The sequence below is a fragment of the Dasypus novemcinctus genome, chromosome 18, assembly GCF_030445035.2.
Source record: "Dasypus novemcinctus isolate mDasNov1 chromosome 18, mDasNov1.1.hap2, whole genome shotgun sequence".
Classification (NCBI taxonomy): domain Eukaryota; kingdom Metazoa; phylum Chordata; class Mammalia; order Cingulata; family Dasypodidae; genus Dasypus; species Dasypus novemcinctus.
The window spans coordinates 8,044,941-8,067,390 of NC_080690.1; the positions used below are offsets into that span (position 1 = coordinate 8,044,941).

The window sequence follows — 22,450 nt, forward strand, 5'->3', positions numbered from 1 at the left end:
TGCTTCATTTTTCTGCAAATACCTCTATTGGCTGGATTAACAAACACTGTCACAGGAACAAAGTGTTGACAAAGTGTTGTTTTCTTAAGCCATAAATCACTGCATTTATATTTACAAAAAGTCATGAATAAACATGCATTTCTCCTTTATTAGGACTTAAAATAGATGTTTAAACATTAAGGCAGTGATGATTCTAAAACATAATGAAATTCTAAGTTAAGGCTTTGTTTTGAAACCCATATTCATAGGCAACTGTGAGCAAAGCAAAGTGTTTCATCTACTAAGTTGAGTTCATCTGCCCAGGATATATGGTATTTACTCCTTACCAATACTTTCTCTGTATCTGACATATGGAATATGATGTATGGAACATGAATTAGTAGCAACATCACCATTTTACTTGAACAAATTAGTCCCCTAGCTGGGTTTTCTTTTGAGGATTTAGCCGTCAATGGCACAAGCATGTGCAAAAGAAGGGACAAAGCATTTCTTTGTAAACTTAGAACACTTACAGACGGCACTGATTCTTACTTTTCTTAACTGCCAACAATTAAGCAGAATCTCCTAATTGCAGAAAACCCTAAAAGCATACTTGACCATGCTCCCATCTCAAACAAAAAATGTTTTTGATGACTGAAAGAATAGGTCTTTACCTTCTTTATTCTCTTTGAAGAAGCCTGCTTGGTATAACTTTTTAAAAAAGGGGGGAGGGGGAATGTAGACTACCATATTTTAGGTGGTTCTATTCTGTAATTGCTACCCTCAAGGTGCAAATAATAATACCCTTGCTAGATGGATGTCTTTCAGAAATCATTCAAGGAAAAGATGAGTGGTGGATAGAGAGTGGGTTACTTTAATTGTAGCTTGCATTCTTGCCCTATTAAACATAGTAGAAGTTGCCACACATTAAAATTTAGGGGGAAGTGTCCTTTACCCTTCCCACTACTATCTTTTTTAAACCTACAGTGTGATAAAGCTCAGATTGGCCTGTGAGTGCACTTTGGGAAGCAGCCCTGGGACACTCTAAACTCCTCCTCCTGTAGACAGCAGGATGTTAGCAGGGCACACCCTAGTGTTTCCACGCTATGAACAACTATTATTTCAATTAGGAGTATCACTATTCACTCATAAGCCCTCGCTATTATTCCTTTACATGGTAATTTTACAGGCAGGAGCCTTTTGTGAATAAAGTATTGTACACTTACACTGGTATCAGTAATAGCTCATGTGGAGAAGGGAATAGCATGAACTACATGAAAACTATTTCAAAAGTTAGACACAGCTACAGTTTTCCTTTGTGTCTTCAAGTCAGAAGAGTGAGATGTCAAAGCAGATGAGGCAGTAGGCAGCATGAGTCTCAAACCATGTAAGTGCTGTGGTTTAAATCCACTTTATAGGTTACTATCAGGAAATAGGAATTTCTAACTAGCACTGTTAAAAATATATTTTAGGTGCAATTTAAGTTAAGTATGTTACACTCCAACTAAAATGTTTTAAAGATTTGAAAAGTCTGTACCCTAGTACCTGCTAAGCTTGGCTTCTGCTAAATGGCTAATATTGTTTTTAAAGGTACGAAATACATTTATGTTAGATGGAAAGACTGGCTCTGAAGAGGCAATGGTAGGCAACACAAAAGCAATCATTTTTGGATCAACATCATAGACTTTATAATACACTCACATTTATACATAAATTTCATGTTTACAAGTACAAAAGGCAAAGAACCTCAAAGAATCTAAGCATCTGCATAATCAGCTACATTCAAGAGTTAACACTGTTGTCCCGGTCCCCCATCTCCTAAGTCCAGAAGAAAACTGTAAACGCCCTCCGGCACGTTGACTTCCCTTTCAGAAGCTGGAGACTGTGTGTAGTTCTGCACACGTCTGGGTTTCCACCGAACTGAACTGAGACTCCATCGTGTTCCAGGCCAAATCCGCTAGAAGGAAGTCACCCATTGCAGTCTGAGTTTCATTGCTGGTGAAAAACAAACTCCCGAGGGTCTCAAAGCCAGAATCCATGGTCTGTGTTTCTGTGCTGTTCAGCTGAACTCTGCTTTCCAGAGCTGGCAGGCTTTTAGAAGTGGAAATCCCTTCTGTTTGAGTTTCTGTGTCAGATGAATCAGTGCTCATGGAAAAGCTGGAGTGTTTCAGAATACTGCCCAGAGGCAGATGAGGGCTACTGTCTAAAAAGAAGTTTAAGTCTGTCTGTGTCTGTGTATCAAACATTTCAAGGCCTAAGAAGTTAGCATTTCCCCTACAACTGTAGGACTGAGCAGAGGTGTCTGCAAGTAAAAAGTCAGTTTGGGTTTCTATGTCCAGGGATTCCAAGACTGGCTCAGTGTTCATGTTGCTAAGTTCACTCTCTTCCGTTTGAGTTTGGATATTGGAAGCTGAAAAGAACTCTTCAATATCAAAATCTATTCCGGGATTCTGGGTTGGGCCGGGTGGGAGCTGTGTGTCGGGTCCAGTGTTTGTGTCAGACAAAAGACTGCGATTGTCCAATGTCTGACCCGGCAGGTTACTTGACAAGATGTTTTCTAAATCGCTTAATAAATCTATGGTTTGGGTCTGATTATCTGTCATGTTTTGTGAAGGAAGCATACTATTCTGTTCACTGAAGTTTATAATTGGTGTAGATTTCTCAATATCTTGATTTAATGTCTTAGGGTCATTCTGAGGTAACAAACCATGAGCTACAGTCTCTGCTACCAAACTGTGGCTTATAATATTGTCTGTAGAAACCCTGTAAGATGAATGGACATTCTCAAAAATGTCTCCACACATCACTGCTTGGTCCATGTGCACCCGGTCATCTGTGGAACTTTGCACTCCACTGGTTTGAGTTTCTCTGGAGATCCCACCTGACTGGAAACAAGCATCTAAAAAAGCATCAGTCTGAGCAGCTATCGATGAAGTTACTTTAGAACTGGGAAATAATGTCTGAGTGTGAACACTAATGGGAAGCGAAACTTGAGAACCAAACGTCAAGTCAGTTTGAGAACAAGATGACACCGAGGAATCTGGGGCAGCCCACTGTGCAGAAGGCATAAAGCTCTGTGAGGTGTAAGACAGCTCGGTCTGCACGTTGATTGAAGAAATGCTGCTCTTCTGACCTGGGCTCCCTAGGTGCTGTAAAGCAGTAGGTGGACTTCTACCCAAGTTCACCTGAACCCCTGTACTCATTGGCTCAACAGCAATGGGATTCACAATCTTTGAGAGAGGTAGGCTCTCCTGAAGAGAGTAAGTCTCTGTGTCTAGGCCGAGGATCAGGGTTCCTATGGACAAGGGAAGTAAGTGGACGGCGCCTGTGGCTGAGCCCTGATGATCGACACCGACAACCAAAGGCTGGGCTGAAGAGTCTGCTGTAGGCACAAAGACAGGCATAGAAGAGAGCTGCATGACAGGCAGTTTAACCAAAGCCACTTTGGGCTTTGGTAAAAGGAGCTTCTGAGGATATCGTGGAGCTGTTGGAAGAGTCTGTTTTCTGGAATTAGAGCTGCAAGAATCTTCAAAGGAAGCTACTAGCTTTATTTCTGAAGTTTCTAGGTCTTGAGTGTCTGGTCTAGGGGCTGGTTTATTGTTCAATGATTCAGTGGTCTTTTTTGACAACTTCTGGTTGTTCATGGGGTTCTCCATTTTCCTTTTCTTACTAGGTGGATCCCTGAAAACGACAGGGTAAAAGAAGAAAAGCAACCTTAAAATGCAGCTGTCTTCAACTTATAAACACCATTTCCCATATCTGTAGCAGAGATCAGATTCAACCCTGACAAATTTTTCCTCTGCAACTCTTCGAGAATGGGGCCTATTATGGTATGTTCAGAAACACACAAATAGAGAAGGAGGGAACATACTTTTTTTTTAAGCTCTAAGTCTTAGAATTTGACTCAGATCTGTAAGCATAAGGAAGCTAACAGATTATATAATGCAACTTTTATCATTTCTAAAATAGGAAGTGATTATACTAAATATAAATTTGACCTTTAAAATGAAGTAGTTTCATAATAAAACTTACTCTTCAACAATCTAATATCCCTCTGATAGAAAATGTTGGAAACTCAGATTTTCAAATGGGAATCATGAGGAACCTCAAGGGCGTTGGCAGAAATAAGGAAGAACAATTGGGTTTTCAATACAGACCCAGATGTGGGTCCTTTGCCAGCACTGCTGCTACTTCCAAAGTCCCCCTCTTTCATGTTCCATATTTTCTCCACCACTCCTTCTTTCTCCAACACTAACCACTCTCTAGGAAGCTTCGTGGGGAACTCTTCCCTGAGCTATTGACTTTTGGGTATCCCTTCTTTCAGTACCTGTGCTCAGCAGGGATCTCATGGCCAGTTCGGTAGATGTGAGACTGCAAGGCAGTTCTGCTGGCGTAAGGACAGCCACACGTGCACTGGAAGGTCTTGCCACAGTCCTCTGCATGTCTTTTCAAGTCCCATTCAGTACCATATGAATTGCTGCACTTACTACATTTATGCTTCTTTTCAGCATGCATTTTCATAAAGTGCTGGGAAGAATATAAAAGAGACTAAAATGAAAGACAGCAACTGATGAAAACATTTAAAAAATCATACTCAAATTAACAATGATTTAATGTGTAAAATAAAGGAGACCAAATCAGAAGAACTTAAAAGAAGGCAAATGGCAGTTTACCAGAGACTTCATCACTTTTGCTTTGTTACCTGTGAGAAGATGGTTTTGGAAACAATCCCTAAGTACAGCGGTTAGGCTTCAGTCTACAAATCAGTACCACAGGCAGAAAAAATGTCTCTGTAATGCTCTTCCCCAAACACCCTTCCAGTAAATCTTTGGGGCAACATTTCAGAAGCCAGCCTCTGCCTGTCCTGAACCAGCCCATTCCCCAGGCCGTGGACCCATTCTCTTCTTAAGGTATCTGCTTCTGGAAGGCCCTCCGGGATCCTTCTCCCCTGGAAGCACATTCCCTTTGCTCCTTCTGCCTGCACATCCCTGGAGGCATGCAGCTGCACACAGCAGATCCTCAAGAACCTTTTCTCACTCTTTTCCAAATGGGTCTGCTTTCCCTCCCCTCAGAACCCACTTCAGGACACCTTCCCCTCCAAATCAAACCACGTTTCCTTCCAGTCACACTGCACTCATACTCACTCTTTCCTCAACTGGGGGACACCTGGGCCTTTGCTCTCACAAGCCGCTTTCTGCTGACGCCTCTAGTTATGTTTGGTAAGTCATTAGAATGCCCACTAGGTTCATACCATCTGCGTTTCATCCTCAGAGAAGTATACGTAAGACAAGTGAAATACCTGTTTTACAAGAGAGAATTGAGAAAATGGCCTGTCAGGGCCTCTAGGACATCCTTCAATTGGACAACAGTAGAATTTCGGTACAGTTTTCAAATCTTTTCTTATTGTTGGATTTACTATGCCATCCTGCAAAAGAAAAATTACTTTAAATAATTACTTTTAAAAAAACAATAGAACAGACCGGGGGTGGGAAGAGGGAATGACTGAAAATGGACAAAGAGAATCTTTTAGGGGTGAAAATGTTCTAAAATTGGACTATAGTGATAGTTGCACAACTGTAAATTTACTAAAAAAATTATTCACTGATCACTGTGAATCATGCAGAAAATAGTGTTAATTACAGCTCAATAAAGCTGTTAAAAATTTAAAGAAAGAAAAAACTTTGGTCTTTAAAACTATGCTTCTATTTATTCCTTTAAAATGTCTCCTCCTAGGGAGCAGGTATAGCTCAATGGTTGAGTGCCTGCTTCCCACATACAAGGTCCTGGGTTCAATCCCCAGTTCCTCCTCCTAAACTTTTTTTTTTTAAGATTTATTTTTATTTCTCTCCCCCCGCCCCCATTGCCTGCTCTCTCTGTCCACTTTCTTTTTTGTTCTTCAGGGTCTGCTTGCACCCTTGGCTGCACTGGGAAACTGTGTCTCTTTTTTGTTGCATCATTTTGCCACGTCAACTCTCCATGTGTGCAGCACCACTCCTGGGCAGGCTGTGCTTTTTTCACGCAGGGCAGCTCTTCTTGAGCAGCACACTTCTTGCGCATGGGGCACCCCTACTCAGGGGCACCTCTGCGTGGCACAGCATTCCTTGTGCGTGGTAGCTCTACCCATGGGCCAGGTCACCACGTGGGTCAGGAGGCCCTGGGTATTGAACCCTGGACCCTCCCATATGGTAGGCGGATGCTCTATCTGTTGAGCCACATCTGCTTCCCTCCTCCTAAACTTATAATCTTGGCCCTTGAAGCCAGCTTTTCTGCTTGTGAGTGGTATCATATTTACAGTTACCTAGGCTCAGGATGTGAATCATTTGTAGGAGATCCATTTCCTGTTATCTCCCTACCCAACTGTCTTATTCTGAGGCCCTGAAGAAAACCTCTTTTGACTATGATCTTGGGCTTTCCTAAGAAAAAAACATGGTGAAACAGGACTTTCTATGATCTTCACAGTCCCCCAAAGTAGCTGAAGCCAGTTGACACAGATTTTATATATTTTTGAAAACCTTGCTATGTTTGGAATTTAAGATGACGGTGATGGTAGCACACTGTGAATGTAATCAACAGTATTGAATTATATATTTGAACGTGGCTCAAGGAGGAAGTTTGAGGTTGTATATATAGTTTTTTGTTTTTTAAAGATTTATTTATTTATTCCCTGCCCCCCTGTTGTTTGCACTTGCAGTCTGTTCTCCGGTTCCATTCGCTGTGTGTTCTCTTTGTCTGCTTGTCTTCTCTTTAGGAGGCACCGGGAACTGAACCTGGGACCTGCCATGTGGGACAGAGGCGCTCCATCACTTGAGCCACCTCTGTTCCCTGCTTTGTTTTTGCTCTCATTGTGTTTCCTCTTTGTGTCTCCTTGTTATGTCATCTTGTTGTGTCAACCTGCTGCACCAGCCTGTCACTCCAGCTCACTGTCTTGCTCATCTTCTCCAGGAAGCACCAGAAACCAAACCCAGAACCTCCCATGTATTAGGTGAGAGCTCAATTGCCTGAGCCACATCCACTTCCATATATATATGTTATTGGAATAAAATTTAAAAAACAACTACTACTACTCATGGAACTGCACAACTCAGTGAATCCTAAGTTAAACCATGGACTATAGTTAATAGGAAAATTGTAAAATGTGCTTTCATCAATTTTAACAAATGGACCACATCGACACAAAGAAGGTGTTAATATTAGGTTGGTGCAAAAGGAATCAACGGTTTTGGACCATGAATTTTAAATCATTATAACTAGGCTCAAACACGTCTTTATTAACCAAAATGGGAACCATTATAATCGACACATTTTTGACAATGAGAAATAAGTTTGCTTATTCTGTAGCATAAAAATCCGTGTTTTGAGATTTGACGAACTCTTGGAAAGCATTTTCTGCATCTTGCTGGTTGTGGAAGTGTTTTCCCTACAAAAAGTTGTTGAGATGCTTGAAGAAGTGCTGGTTGGTTGGCGAGAGGTCAGGTGAATACGGGAGATGAGGTAAAACCTCATAGCTCAATTTGTTCAACTTTTGAAGCGTTGGTTGTGTGATATTGGGCATTGTCATGGAAAAGAATTGGGCCCTTTCTGTTGACCAATGCTGGCTGCAGGTGTTGCAGTTTTCAGTGCATCTCATCGATTTGCTGAGTGTACTTTTCAGATGTAATGTTTCCACTGGGATTCAGAAAACTGTAGTGGATTAGACCACCAAACAATTACCATGACCTTTATTTTTGCAAGTTTGGCTTTGGAAAGTGCTTTGGAGCTTCTTGGTTCAACCACTGAGCTGGTTGTCACTGGTCGTCATATAAAATCCACTTTTTGTCACAAGTCACAATCTGATCAAGAAATGGTTCGCTGTTGTTGCGTAGAATAAGAGGACACTTCAAAACAACGATTTTTAAAATTTTTGGTCAGCTCATGAGGCACCCACTTATTGAACTTTTCCACCTTTCTAACTTGCTTCAAATGCCAAACAACCATAGAATGGTCGATGTTGAGTTTAAGAGGATCAGCTTTGATGACTGCACTCAGTTGGTTGTTGTCAACTTCTGATGGCTGGCCACTATACTCTGCATCTTCAAGGCTCTTGTCTTCTTTGCAAAACTGCTTGAACCACCACTGCACTGTACGTTTGTTAGCAGTTCCTTGGCCAAATGTGTTGTTGAAGTTGCAAGTTGTCTCCACTGCTTTTCAATCCATTTTGAACTCAAATAAGAAAATTGCTCGAATTTGTCTTTTGTCTAACATTTCCAGAGTAAAAATAAATATAAAATAAACAGCAAGTAATGAGTAACATTAAAATGATGTTTAACATAACCACATTTATTTAAGAATGTATGCCGGGAAGCAATTTGGCTCAACTGACAGAGCATCTGCCTAGCACATGGAAGGTCCAGGGTTCAATACCCAGGGCCTCCTGACCTGTGTGGTGAGCTGGCCCATGTGCAGTGCTGATGCACAAGATGACGCAACAAAAAGAGACACAGATTCCCGGTACTCTGACAAGAATACAAGCAGACACAGAAGAACACACAACAAATGGACACGGAGAGCAGACAACTGGGTAGGGAGGGGAAAGGTAGAAAAATAAATAATAAATAAATAAATCTTTTAAAAAAAAGTATGCCAATATCAAATGGCAAATTTCAATGTGAAACCTCAATTACTTTTGCACCAACCTAAACAATAGGGGGTTTAGTGGGAATCCTGTATTTTATGCCTGCTTGTTCTGAAAACCCACAATTACTCTAATAAAAAAATAAATTTAATAATATTTAGTGGGCAATATAGCATTTCCTAATGTGTCAGGCACTGTTATATATATTTACTCATTTAATCCTAATAACCCTTTGTTGTTTAGTATGTCATGGACTTTCAACTGAGAGTTTCAAAGTCCTGGTGAGTTAATTTAGTTTGGGGTGCTTTAGTTGTCTATCTGCCCTAGATATGCCCAGGTAGATTATGTCTGAGACCCCTGGTGACCTCAGAGATAAATCTTGTCTAGCCCCTACCAGCTGGCCCTGAAGGAAGCGGGGTGGTGATGGGGCGTGTGCAGGCTTTAGTTGCCAATGATCCACCCACTAAGAGAAATTCAGTTCCACTACTATTCTGATGAGAAAGGAGCCAATGCTTCAGGAACACAACAGCCTCCTTCCTTCTCTACCATACTGCATACCTAAGAGAGGTGAGAAATTAGTAACTCTTTGGCTAAGACTCCTTCCTTTTTCTTTTCTACTGATCTTAAGAGGAACATGTTGATTCTGTTGAGCCTGTGTCCATCCATTTAGTGGGGGGAAAATATTTTTTTTTAGGTACTGGAACCTCATATGTGGGAAGCTGGGGCTCAACCACTGAGCTACAGCCGGCTTCCTCTTGTTTTAATTTTAAACCACATAATTATGTTGCTCTCAAATTCAATCAGTTACTCCTCTACATCTCTAACACTGAGTCCATCCTTCTAAAATGAGAAAGGTATTAAACTGCCTAGGAATTAATTTGAACTAATTGATCTCCTAAATATTTCCCTTCCTTTTCTAATCTTATCCAAGATTTGATTCTGAAAAATTATTTTATAGCTAGCAAAAATTTTTTTAATTAACTTAATTTTTTATCATTAGTAAAACTAGGTTTACAGAAAAATCATGCAGAAAATAGAGTTCCCATATATGCCCATTCACCATATCTTCCCCTATTATTAACACTTTGCATCTTTGCATTAGTGTGGTACTTTTGTTACACTTGATGAAACAATATTATTATAATTATACTATTAACTATAGTCTACGTTTACATTAGGGCTCACTGTTTTGTTGTACAGTTCCGTTTTTTTTTTTTTTTATCCTAGTAACATATATACAACCTAAAATTTTCCCTTTTAACCACATTCAAATATATAATTCAGTGGTATTAACTACACTCACAGTGTTGTGCTACTATCATCATCTATTACCAGAACTTTTCCATCACCCCAAACAGAAACTCTGTACCAATTTAGCATTTACTTCCCTAAAACCATTTTTTTCCTTAAAGGAAGTAAATTAAAATCCCAACTCCTCATGATGCTTCCAATCTACCATGACAACCCTACTTGCTCCTATCCCTTTCCCATACTGCCTTACTCAGCCTAACCCTCATCGTGCCTCTAAAACCACCCACTACATCCATTCTTTTTTTTTTTTTTAAAGATTTCTTTATTTAATCTCCCTCCCCCCCCCCCCCCCGCTTGTCTGTTCTCTGTGTCCACTTGCTGGGTCTTGTTGTCTTGTTTCTTTGTCCGCTTCTGTTGTTGTCAGCCACACGGGAAGTGTGGGCGTCGCCATTCCTCGGCAGGCTGCACCGTCCTTCGCGCTGGGCGGCTCTCCTTAATGGGTGCACTCCTTGCGCGTGGGACTCCCCTACGTGGGGGACACCCCTGCGTGGCAGGGCACTCCTTGTGCGCATCAGCACTGCACATGGGCCAGCTCCACACGGGTCAAGGAGGCCCGGGGTTTGAACCGCGGACCTCCCATGTGGTAGACGGACGCCCTAACCACTGGGCCAAGTCCGCTTCCCATCCATTCTTATAGACAACTCTCCTTGGAAAGCCCACTCTGCATCCCTCCCTCCAGGCTCCCTTCACACAGGAGGCAAAGGTGGAAAAAGAATCCAGACTGATGTGGCATCAAGCAGACCTCAGTGGGTTTGTACGCCATTTCTACCACTGATTAGTAGCATGGCCTTGGACAAGATAGTCAACCTCTTTGAGCCAGCTTACTCATTTATAAAATTTAGGTAAAACCCAACACTCATGATAATCTTGCCCTCTAGGGAACAGGTACATTTTTAGTATAGAGCCTATTCCGGATCACAATGTCAATAAACATTTGCTCCATTATTTTGCTCATCACTCCAGATCTAAAGATCTATTTCCTTTTCTGAATTTCAAGTTAGCCCCTAACTTAAGCACCTTACAAACTTAATTTTCTTCTATATTTCCTGTCACCCCAATTAAATTTCTTAAAGGTTAGAAATAATTTTATACACGTCTTGGTACTGTGCTCATGTTTAAGAGAGTAAATCACATGCTAAATGCAGAGCATTTTTAGAAAAACAGTCCAGAAAAATAAGTGTTGGTTCTCAACCCTAGCAGTGCCCCCCCCCACCGAAAACTCTTGGGGTACTTTAAAACCATCTATGCCCAGATCCAATCCAATATCATATATTCTGATAGAATTGGTCTTGGGTAGGGATGAAGGATCCATATCTGGTTTAAAAAACTCCCCAGGTGAAATGCAAATCAAAACCACAAGTAGGGAAGCAGACATGGCTCAACTGATAGAGCATCCGCCTACCATACAGGAGGTCCAGGGTTCAAACCCAGGGCCTCCTGGCCTGTGTGGTGAGCTGGCCCATGCACAGTGCTGCCGTATGCAAGGAGTGCTGTACCACGCAGGGGTGCCCCCCATGTAGGGGTTCCCCATATGCAAGGAACGTGCCCCGCAAGGAGAGCCTCCCCGCACAAAAAACGCAGCCTGCCCAGGATTGGCACCACACACATGGAGAGCTGACGCAGCAAGATGACACAACAAAGAGAGATACATATTCCCGGTACGCCTGACAAGAATGCAAGCGGACAAAGAAGAACACACAGCAAATGGACACAGAGAGCAGACAATGGGGGGGGGGGAAGCTGGGTGGGAGAAGAGGTAAGAAATAAATCTTTCAAAAATAACCTCGGGAAGCAGATTTGGCTCAATGGATAGAGCATCTGCCTACCACATGGGAGGTCCAGGTTTCAAACCCAGGGCCTCCTGCTGACCTGTGTGATGAGCTGGCCCATGCGTAGTGCTGATGTGTGAAAGGAGTGCTGGGCCATGCAGGGGGTGTCCCCCACGTAGGGGACCTCACGTGCAAGGAGTGAGCCCTGTAAGGAGAGCCGCCCAGCATGAGAAAAGTGCAGCCTGCCCAGCAGTGGTGCTGCACACATGGAGAGCTGATGCAGCAAGATGTCACAACAAAAAGAGACACAGATTCCAAGTGCCACTGGGAATGCAAGTGGACACACAGGAATGCACAGTGAATGGACACAGGGCAGACAACTGGGGGGGGGGGGGCGGGAAAGGGGAGAGAAATAAATAAAAAATAAATCTTAAAAAAAAAAAAAAAAGGAAAAGAAAAATAAGTTTTGGAGAGGAGTACATTACTGGTGAGAATGTAAAATGGTGCAGCTGCTGTGGAAGATAGTTTGGTGGTTTCTCAGAAAGCTAAATATAGAATTACCATATGAACCAGCAATCACATTTCTAGGTATGGACCCAAAATAATCAAAAGCAGAGACTTGAACAGATATTTGCAAACCAATGTTCATAGCAGCATTATTCACGATTGCCAAAAGGTGGAAGCAACCCAAGTGTCCATCAATAGATGAACAGTTAAACAAAATGTGGTATACAATGGATTGTTGTTCAGCTGTGAAAAGGAACCAAGTTCTTATACATTTGATAACATGGATGAACTCTGAAGACATCACATTGAGTGGGATAAGTCAGATACAGAAGGACAACTATTGCATGACTTCACTGATTATGAAATAATTAGAATTAGCAAATTTATTGAGCCAGAATCTAAAATGTATGTTATCAGGGACCAAGGTGGGGCTAGGGATGGGGAGTCATTTCTAAATTAGCACAAAGTTTCTATTTGGGGTGATGGAACAATTTTGATAATGTAGAGTGGTGATGGAAACATAACAGTGTGAATGTAATTAGCACCAATGAATATGGTTAAAGTAGAATCAAAACCAAAACCAACCAAAGGACTGTACAACACAGTGAACCCTAATGTAAACTGTAGGCTACAGTTAATAGTCTAATTATAATAATATTCTCTCATCAATTGTACTAAAGGTAACATACTAATGCAATATATTAAAAATGGGGACAGGTATATAGGAATGCTGCATTTTCTGCATGATCTTTCTGTAAACGTATACCTTCTCTAATAATTTAAAAAAACCTCACATCTCTTCAGATGATTCCAATGTACAACCTGTCTAGCTTAAGATAGTGGTTCAATAATAGTATACTCATATACCAGTTGGGCCCTGAATCTCATCAGAGTTGCAACACCTACTCTCCAGTTCTTTGGACTCGCCCAGGACAAATAACAATGAGATCATTATGGACTACAACCATCTCAAGGAACACAGGGTCTATAACTGCAAAGAAGATAGTCCCATCCATCTGCCCCATGGGATCTAAGCCCCCTCTCAATTAGAGGCAGAATGGGCATCACTATCCCAGAATCCTTAGGATTGGGGAATGAACAATGGACTAGAGTAGACTTACTGTTATTCTACTATAGCCTTATTGTTATTCTAGCAATGGAAGAACTTTTATCATTGATGTAGAGGCAGTGGCCACTGGAGGTTCTGAGAGGAGGGAGAGGGAAAAATAGGTGAAATCTGGGGGCATTTTTGGAACTTGGGAATTATTCTGAATAACATTACAATGACAGATATAGACCATTATATATCTTGCCATAACTTAGAAAATTGTGTGGGTAAGAGTGTAAACTACAATGCAAACTATAATTCAGGCTTAGTGGCAATGCCCCAAAAGTGTTCATCAATTGTAACAAATATACCACATTAAAGAAGGATGTTGTTAATATGGGAAAATGTGGGAGGGGTAGGGAGCGGGGAATATGGGAATCCCCTATATTTTTAATGTAATATTTATGTAATCTATCTTTAAAAAATAAAAATAGAAAAGTATATTTTTAAAAATTGTAATACTATTTAAACTGGGTTCTAAAATCAGATTGCCATTGTTTGAATTTTCTATTCTGCCACTTTACTAACTATTGGCCTTGAACAAATTAAACCATGTCTCAGTTTCCTCATGTTTAAAATGGCACAGTAATAGTACCTAATTTAGGGCTTGTTGTAAGGATTTTTAAAATCCATGTAATTTTTTTTTCCTCCAGTGCTTGGTGCAGGCTGTCTGTGCTTTTTGCTCCGTTGCTGCCCTGTTCCGGGACACAGCCGTCGCCATGGGTTTCAGAGACCTGAAAAGCCCCACTGGCTTCCGAGTGGTGCTCAATGATTACTTGGCAGACAAGAGCTACATCGAGGGACATGTACTGTCACAAGCAAGTGCAGCAGTATTTGAAGCAGTCTCCAGCCAACCATTCACCGATTTGTATCATGCCCTACATTGGTTTAGTCACCTCAAATCTTACAAAAAGGAAAAAGCCAGCCTGCCGGGAGTGCAGAAAGCTTTGGGCAAATATGGACCTGCTAAAGTGGAAGACACCACAGGAAGTGGAGCTACAGTAGTAAAGATGATGATGACATTGATCTTTTTGGATCTGAGGAGGAGGAAAGTGAAGAAGTTAAGCCGCTAAGAGAAGAACACCTTGCCCAGTATGAGTCAAAGAAAGCCAAAAAACCTGCACTTGTTGCCAAGTCTTTCATTTTACTAGATGTGAAACCTTGGTAAGATGAAACAGATATGGCAAAGTTAGAAGAGTGTGTCAGAAGCGTTCAAGCAGACAGATTCATCTGGGGCTCTTCTAAACTAGTTCCAGTGCGATACAGAATAAAAAACTTCAGATACAGTATGTAGTTGAAGATGATAAAGTTGGAACAGGTATGCTGGAGGAGCAGATAACTGCTTTTGAGGACTATGTGCAGTTGTTGCTTTCAAAAAGATGTAAAATCCATCCTAGATTATTGCACTTAAATAAAAGTTTGAAAAACAGAAAAAATAAATAAAATACATGTAAAGGGCTTAGAATAGTGAGTATCACATAATAAGCACTCAATGTTAGCTATTAGTTTTTATTTGCTGTGGAGATTTTTGTTTCCTCTTTTGCTATCTGCTAACCAACTTAATGCCAATCTAACATGGTACTTCACATTAACTACTGTACTTTTGAAAGTTCCATTGAAAAGTTGCTTTTGTTAAACACTGGCCTCTGCTAGCTTTTATTTTTTTTTACACTTTTTAAAATTAAAGTTAATAAATCACAAAGAATGTTACATTAAAAAACATAAGAGGTTCCCATATAACCCACTCCCCATTCCCCCACCCCCATCATTTTTGTAAATTGTATTTTTTTGAAGATACATACATCACAAAAAATGTTACATTAAAAAATATAAGAGTTTCCCATATACTTTCCACCCACCCCCACCTCACTCCTCCCACACCAACAACTTCCCCCATCATTGTGGCACACTCATTGTACTCGGAACACATTTTGGAGCACTGCTGCACCACATGGATAATAGTTTACCCTGTAGTTCATACTCTCCGCCAGTACATTGAGTGGGTTATGGCAGGATATAAAAAGTCCAGCATCTGAACCTGCAATATCATTTAGGACAACTCAAAGTCCCCAAATGCCCCCACATCACATCTCTTCTTCCCTCTCCCTGTCCTCAGCAACTACTATGGCCACTTTCTCCACCTCAATGCTACAATTTCTTCTATTATTAGTCACAATAGTTTTATAGTAGACTATCAGTAAGTCCACTCTAGTCCATATTATATTCCTCCATTCTGTGGACCCTGGGATGGTGATGATCCCTCCATCTCTGGATAAAGAGGGGGCTTAGATTCCATATAGATGACGGATGCAATTCCTCTGCTTGCAGTTGTAGGCACTCTTGATTCTCTGGTGTGGTGGTTGATCTTCTTCACCTCCCTGTTAGCTGACCCGGGTAAATCCAAGGAACCAGAGAATAGGAATTGCAACTCTGCTGAGATTCAAGGCCCAGGTGGCACAAGGGCAGTCCAGAGATTCAGTCCCCTGAGTATACACCATCCCTAGTGCTAGCCACAGGTTCAGTAAAAGTCACAGAAGAGGCATGTGTAGAAAGGTCACATCTGAGTCCAACTCCATCACACTCAGGAGCACAAATTCCAAAGTAGGGCCCTGTGTCATGGCCCAGAACTCCAAATCCATCTGCCATGACCATATGGCATCAGTCATAGCCTTCAGAAGAACCAGTACCTAGGGTTATATCTACTTTGGCTTTTTCTGGTGTCCTGCTGAGGCGTGTGTAAACACGAACCCTCTGATGACCTCCCGACTCTTTTTTGAAGATTCTTAGCCATATAAACTTATTTGTCTTTGCCATTTCCCCCTTTTATTCAAGGTCAAAAAGCAGACGTCCCTCATCACCAACTTCATCCCATTTACCAATTCATTTGGTGTTTTGTTTTTATGATATACTTAAAAAAAATTCATAATAAACTTTATTTTTAGAGAAGTTTAAATTATGGAAAAGTTACATCAAAAGTATAGGGGATCCTTCCCAAACTGATTTATAGATTCAATGCAATACTAATCAAAATTCCAACAGCCTACTTTACAGAAATAGAAAAGGCAATTACCAAATTCATTTGGAAGGGAAAGTGCACCCGAATAGCCAAAAGCATTCTAAAAGAGAAAAGTGACAAGGGAGAAACTTCACAGCCTGACCTTGAAACAAATTACAAAGCTACATTGGTCAAAACATCATGGTACTGGCATAAAGATAGACATATATATCAGTGGAATAGAATTGAGAATCCAGAAATAATCCTCTCCTATATGGTCAACTGTTTGTTTTTATTGCAGGCAGGCAGGAGTTTATTCGGAAGCTCTCCTAAGGGAGGGGCTGCAGATGTGAATTTTACAGTACTTCAATAGGCAGGAAAACTCGCTCCAGGGGAGGGGATTAGTCTCTGAATATAGCCTCTGGTTAAAAGTGAATTCTTCTATTGCACGGGCTTAGAGGGTAGTGGGCTAGGAGGTAGGGTATTCTTGGAATGTGGTGCTCTGGAAGGGATGGGTCCTTATCTGCTCCATTCCCACTCTGATAAGGCTTATCCTTGGGGGGAAATATGTTGTTCTCCACCCACAGGCATCTTGCTCAATCAGGAAAGGAGTCACAGCCTTATTACCTCTTAATCATTGCAAACCTTGTAAGGGGGAAACTAAATTCCTAACTCTTTGACTCTTAAACATGGTGGCCCAATTTCTAATTTATATAACAGCTGATACTACGTCTGTGAAAATTCTAGCTTCATTCTTAAGATGATGGTTTCTTCTCTCTGGGACCTCAGGAGGACCTAGCACATAATGAATATATGTGGGGTGATTAGCCAGTGCTCAACCACTGAGCCGCACAGCGTATAGCACCAATTACAACCTTGGCAGTTTCTCTGTGTGAGGCCTGGTGGGCACAATAGACGCACAAGAAGTAGAGATTATATATATATGATGAAGGACCTAAGTAATGGGTAGAATGGAAGGGTGAGGGGATTTGGGATGTCAACTCAGTCTGGCTACTTCCTACTATTATGTGGTGGTGAAGGGTTCCCTTCCATCCTGGCAAGTGGGTTCTCATTTCTGGTTCTGAGAAGGTTGGTACTAGCATTCATGTAGCAAAAAGATGCAGCTCATATATTCCTGAACTGTTGATTGTACGATTTGGCCTACCTGAGATTTAATGTCTGGTATTGGATGGGCTCTCTCGGCAGCGGCTGGGTGGAAACTCCTCACCAACTGATCAGTCTCCAGACCCAAGTTTTGGCACCAAATGTTAAAGAGAAAAAATGGCACTCACTGGGACACAGAGACTGAGGATTGCAGGCAGGCAGGCAGTTTACTGGGAAGCTCTCCTAACGGAGGAGATCTGAAGATTAGACTTCAGCCCCTCAAGTGTTTTCTTTTTTTAATAGGGTGATTCAATTTAATGGGAATGGTGATTTTTTTTATCCCCCTGCCCTTGCTGTTTGCTTGCTGTCTGCTCTCTGTGTCCATTCACTGTCCTTTCTTCTGTGTTTGCCTGTCTCCCTTTGTTGCATCATCTTGCTGCGCCAGCTTTCCACAGGCGCGGGCCAGCTTGCTTTTCATAAGGATGCCCTTGGAAGTGAATCCAGGGCCTCCCATATGGAAGAAAGGAGCCCAATCCGTTGAGTCACACCCGCTCTTCCACTTCAACTGGTTTTTGACAAACCTACCAAGTCCATGTTAACGGGACAAAACAGTCTCTTCGGCAAATGATGCTGGGAGAACTGGATATCTATAACCAAAATGGATATCAATAACCAAAAGAATGAAAGAGAACCCCTATCTCACTCCCTATACAAGAATCAACTCAAAATGGATCAAAAACCTAACTATAAAAGCCAGGACCATAAAACTACTAATAGAAAATTTAGGGAAACATCTTCAAGACCTTGTAGTAGGTGGTAGTTTCTTGGACATTACCCCCAAAACATGTGCACCAAAAGAAAAAAATAGATAAATGGGACCTCCTCAAAATTAAACACTTTAGCACCTCACAGGACTTTGTCACGATAGTGAAAAGGCAGTCAACTCAATGGAAGAAAATATTTGGAAATCATATGTCCGATAAGGGTTTAATATCCAGGATATATAAAGAGATGTTACAACTCAACAATAAAAAAAAAAACAACCCAATTAAAAAATGGGCAGAAGACTTGAATAGAAATTTGCCCAAATACAAATGGCAAAAAAACCCACACAAAAACACATGAAAAAATGTTCAACATCACTAATGATTAAGGAAATGCAAATCAAAACTACAATGAGATATTTTACACCTATTAGAATGGCCACTATTAAAAAGACAGAACAACAAGTGTTGGAGAGGATATGGAAAGATAGAAACACATTCACTATTGGTGGGAATGCAAAACAGTACAGCCACTGTGGAGGGCTGTTTGGCAGTTCCTAAAGAAGTTGAATATAGACTTGCCACGTGACCCTGCAATACCACTACTAGGTATATACCCAGGAGGACTAAGAGCAGTGACATGAACAGACATCTGCACACCAATGTTCATAGCAGCAGTATTCACAATAGCCAAACGGTGGAAACAACCCAGGTGTCCACCAACTGATGAATGAATAAACAAACTGTGGTGTAGTCACATGATGGATTATGCAGCTGTAAGAAGGAAATGAATTTGTAAAGCATATGACAACATGGATGAACCTGGAGAACATTATGTTGAGCAAAGCAAGCCAGACACAAAAGGACAAATACTGTATGAGTGCATTACTATAAACCAAATATTCTGTGTAATATATTGTATGATTTAAGAAAACACTTACATGTATCTAATTTTTATTCAACTGTATTTTTTTTTCTTTTTAAATTATTGTTTATACTTCCAATTATACTTCCAAATGTACAAAAAAAAAGTATAGAGGATACCCATATAACCCACCCAAGAACACACACATTTCCCCCTATTATTAACATCTTATATTAGTGAGGTATATTTGCTACAAGTGATGAACCAAACTGAAGCATTGTTACTAATCAAGGTGTATAGTTTATGGTTTATACTGTATTGCAGTTTTATAAGTATTGGTTAACATAATGTCATGTATCCGCCTTGTAGTGTCATACAGAACAATTCCAATGCCCTAAAAATGCCCTGTGTTCCACCTATTCATTATTCCCCCTCCCCTCTGAATCTCAGGTAACTACTATTTTTATATTAATGTCACAAGTTCTTCCATTGCCACATGATAACTGCAGTAACAATAAATCTACACTGGGCCATGGTAACCCTCTCCCCTTATGTTTGTTCTTTCCTCAGTCTTGAGGAATTTGGGGTGACATCCACTCTGATTGCTTGAGATTGAGAGGGGGCTTAGATATTACGGGGCAAATGGAGGGAACAGTTTTGCTTACAGTGCAGATACACCTTGTTTTTTGGGGATGGGGCTTGTTCATCATCATTACTTTGTCAGATGTCCTGGGCAAGTCTGAAGAACTGGAGAGTAGGTGTTGGCCATGATATGTTTTTTGCGGGGAGGTACTGGAGCTGGGGATTAAACCTGAGACCTTGTACGTGGGAAGCCAGCACTCAACCACTGAGCTACACTGGCTCTCCCATTACATACTTTTTTATTTTTCCCCTCCCCCTTTCCCCTGCTATTTTTTGCTGCCTGTTTCCATTCGTTGTGTGATCTTCTGTATCTATTTCTTTTTGTCTTTTCTTTTTGTGTTTCTCCTCTAGGATTCATCAGGATTAGATCCTGAGGACCTCTGATGTGGAGAGAGGTTCCCTATCACTTGTGCCACCTCAGTTCCTGGCTTCTGTTGCGCCTCGCCTTGACTCTTCCCTTTGTCGCGTCATCATCTTGCTGCGTGACTCACTTGCACGGGCACTGGCTTGCTGTGCGGGCACTCGGCTCACTGCACAGGCATGATTTATTTTATTTTTTTTTTACCAGGAGGCCCCAGGGATCAAACCTGGGTCCTCCCAGGTTTGGAGGAAGCCCAATCACTTGAGCCACATCTGCTTCCCATGATATACTTTTAATGAGTTTATTTTTTCCATCTAGTGTTATCAGTGAAAGAAAAACAATAAGTGTATGCTTGAATGTATAAAATGAAATGTAGGGAGAACACTAAAATCCTTCACTCACTTTACCATTATCAAATCTTCTTAGTCACTTTATATTCCAGGGTAATGTCCCCCTTCTCTGTTCCTCAGATGTCAAATATTCTATAAAATTGCTGATTGGGTCACCTCTAGACTCCCTTAGTGCTGCTGAGCAATCCTTGTTTTGTCCCTTTTCGCACTTACCCTTGTCCTCTCATGGTAGGCTGTTTACTTCTTTCACGTCCTCATGACTCTTTTTGTGGACTTAGTCATTAACCTTTTCACTAATAGCTAGACCTTAATTCAATCTCTTTTTCATTCACAGTTTGCCATGTTTATCTTTCTAAAGTATAACTTTGATCATTCATTACCTCCCTCAAGCATCTTAAATGGCAGCCCAGTACTTCCCAAGTCAAATTTCTCTACCTTGACAGTCAAAGAACCTTACCATATAGCTTCAAAGTACTTTTTTCTTCTCATTACTCCATTATACTTAATGGAACAACTTACAGTTCCCCAAACCTACTCGATTACTTTTCAAGGGTAGGGATATATTTGTATCTTCTGTTGCATTTGGGAGTATTGTGAACAGAGTAAATGTTCCATCAATACATGCAGCATGAAACAGAATACGCTCAAATAGCCGGCTAAGTCACAAATGTATCATGTGCTGGGATGGAACCACTATCAACCGCCAAATGGATATTAATAATCCCACGGTCACTGTGATTATCAAGGCCATGGCAACAGCCTAGCTCTGCCAGCTTTCCTCCTTTCTGAGGGCTATCTCCCAGGTCCTCCCCATCACCACCTCTACACCCCCATTCCGAGACCTTCTTCCCATGCTTGTTCTAAGACATTTAACTCAAAGGGTACATTGGCGAAGAGGGGAGATAAATGGTGAAGGTGCAATAAAACAGAAATTGCAGTAAGAAAGATGTTTTTGTCCTGATGCTCTCTTTTTTTTTTGGTCTCTATTTATTTTTTTAATATTACATTAAAAAAATATGAGGTCCCCGTATACCCCCCACCCCCTGATGCTCTCTTTATGTATGTTCAAGAACAAAATTTACCAGACTTTTTGTTTGTCATCTGTTGTGTGCATAAATGAAAAAAATGTAAGCAAAAAGTACTTTGTGTTTATGAAACATTTTAAGTGACAGAATTTGAAAAAGAAACATGAGAGAAGACAATTGAGAAAACAAGACAGAAAAAAGGTTCAAATGGAGAAAAAAGCAAAAGGAAGGGCACAATTGAAGAGAGGATAAATAGAAAGGATTTTAAGAACCACAGCAACAAAAAAAATAAAAGGCTTTTTAACTACCCTAGTACCTGATTACCTTCACAGAACACTAGTTTGCTTTTCATCTTCTTGTAAACTTATAATTAGAAGTCTTTGTCCAATATGGTCTATAGAATAACTTGGAACCCTTCCTTTACTTTTTAAATAATTTCCTGGCAAATAATTTAAAGCAAACCCCTGGACTAAACACAATACAAAATCCTCCAAGACACATTTTAAAAATGCAAATGGTGCTTGATTAGAGGTTCTTTAAGCACCCTCCAAATCTCTTCAATACTTTCAATCATGAGGAATAAAAGAATTAAAAATGCCCACTTACTTCTATTCTTCCCTTCCTGAATCACTAGCTTTCAGTTCTCCATGGATTCCAGTGTGGGTGAGGCTAGGCTAGGATATTTTCAGATTACCTTACAGGATATGGATTATGGGCATGAATCTTTTTTTTAAAAATTAATTTTGGACATAAATCTTAAGAACCCACATAGAACAATAACAACAAAAAGCAGCATGTACTCAACATCTATAACTCATTTTCCAATTCTTACCCATCATCGTTGGGAAGGGTTTGTTCATCATTAATGTCAAGAAGGGTTTGCTTGGTTGGCAGTAGGGGGTGAGGGTTTCTAATGAAGAAAGAATAGAATAGAATAAGAATAATATAGCAACTAATAGGGAAAGGGATAAAAGATTATGGTAATCTAGACAACATATAAACGAGGAAAAGAATTTTCCTAATTATGCAAATACGTGTAATCAAAGCAATGGAAAGGAA

At 40.7% G+C, this 22,450-nt stretch overlaps 1 protein-coding gene across 1 annotated transcript in view; it reads right to left on the minus strand.

Annotated features, from left to right (window-relative positions):
- Window positions 1-22,450, minus strand: part of ATMIN (ATM interactor) — a 29,028-nt gene that overhangs the window by 880 nt on the left and 5,698 nt on the right. Inside the window, exons 2-3 of the mRNA XM_071209524.1 lie at window positions 5,279-5,404; window positions 4,307-4,506 (exon numbers count right to left, since the gene is read on the minus strand). Coding sequence (XP_071065625.1) covers window positions 4,307-4,506; window positions 5,279-5,404 — 326 coding nt within the window. The remainder of the gene's footprint in view (window positions 1-4,306; window positions 4,507-5,278; window positions 5,405-22,450) is intronic.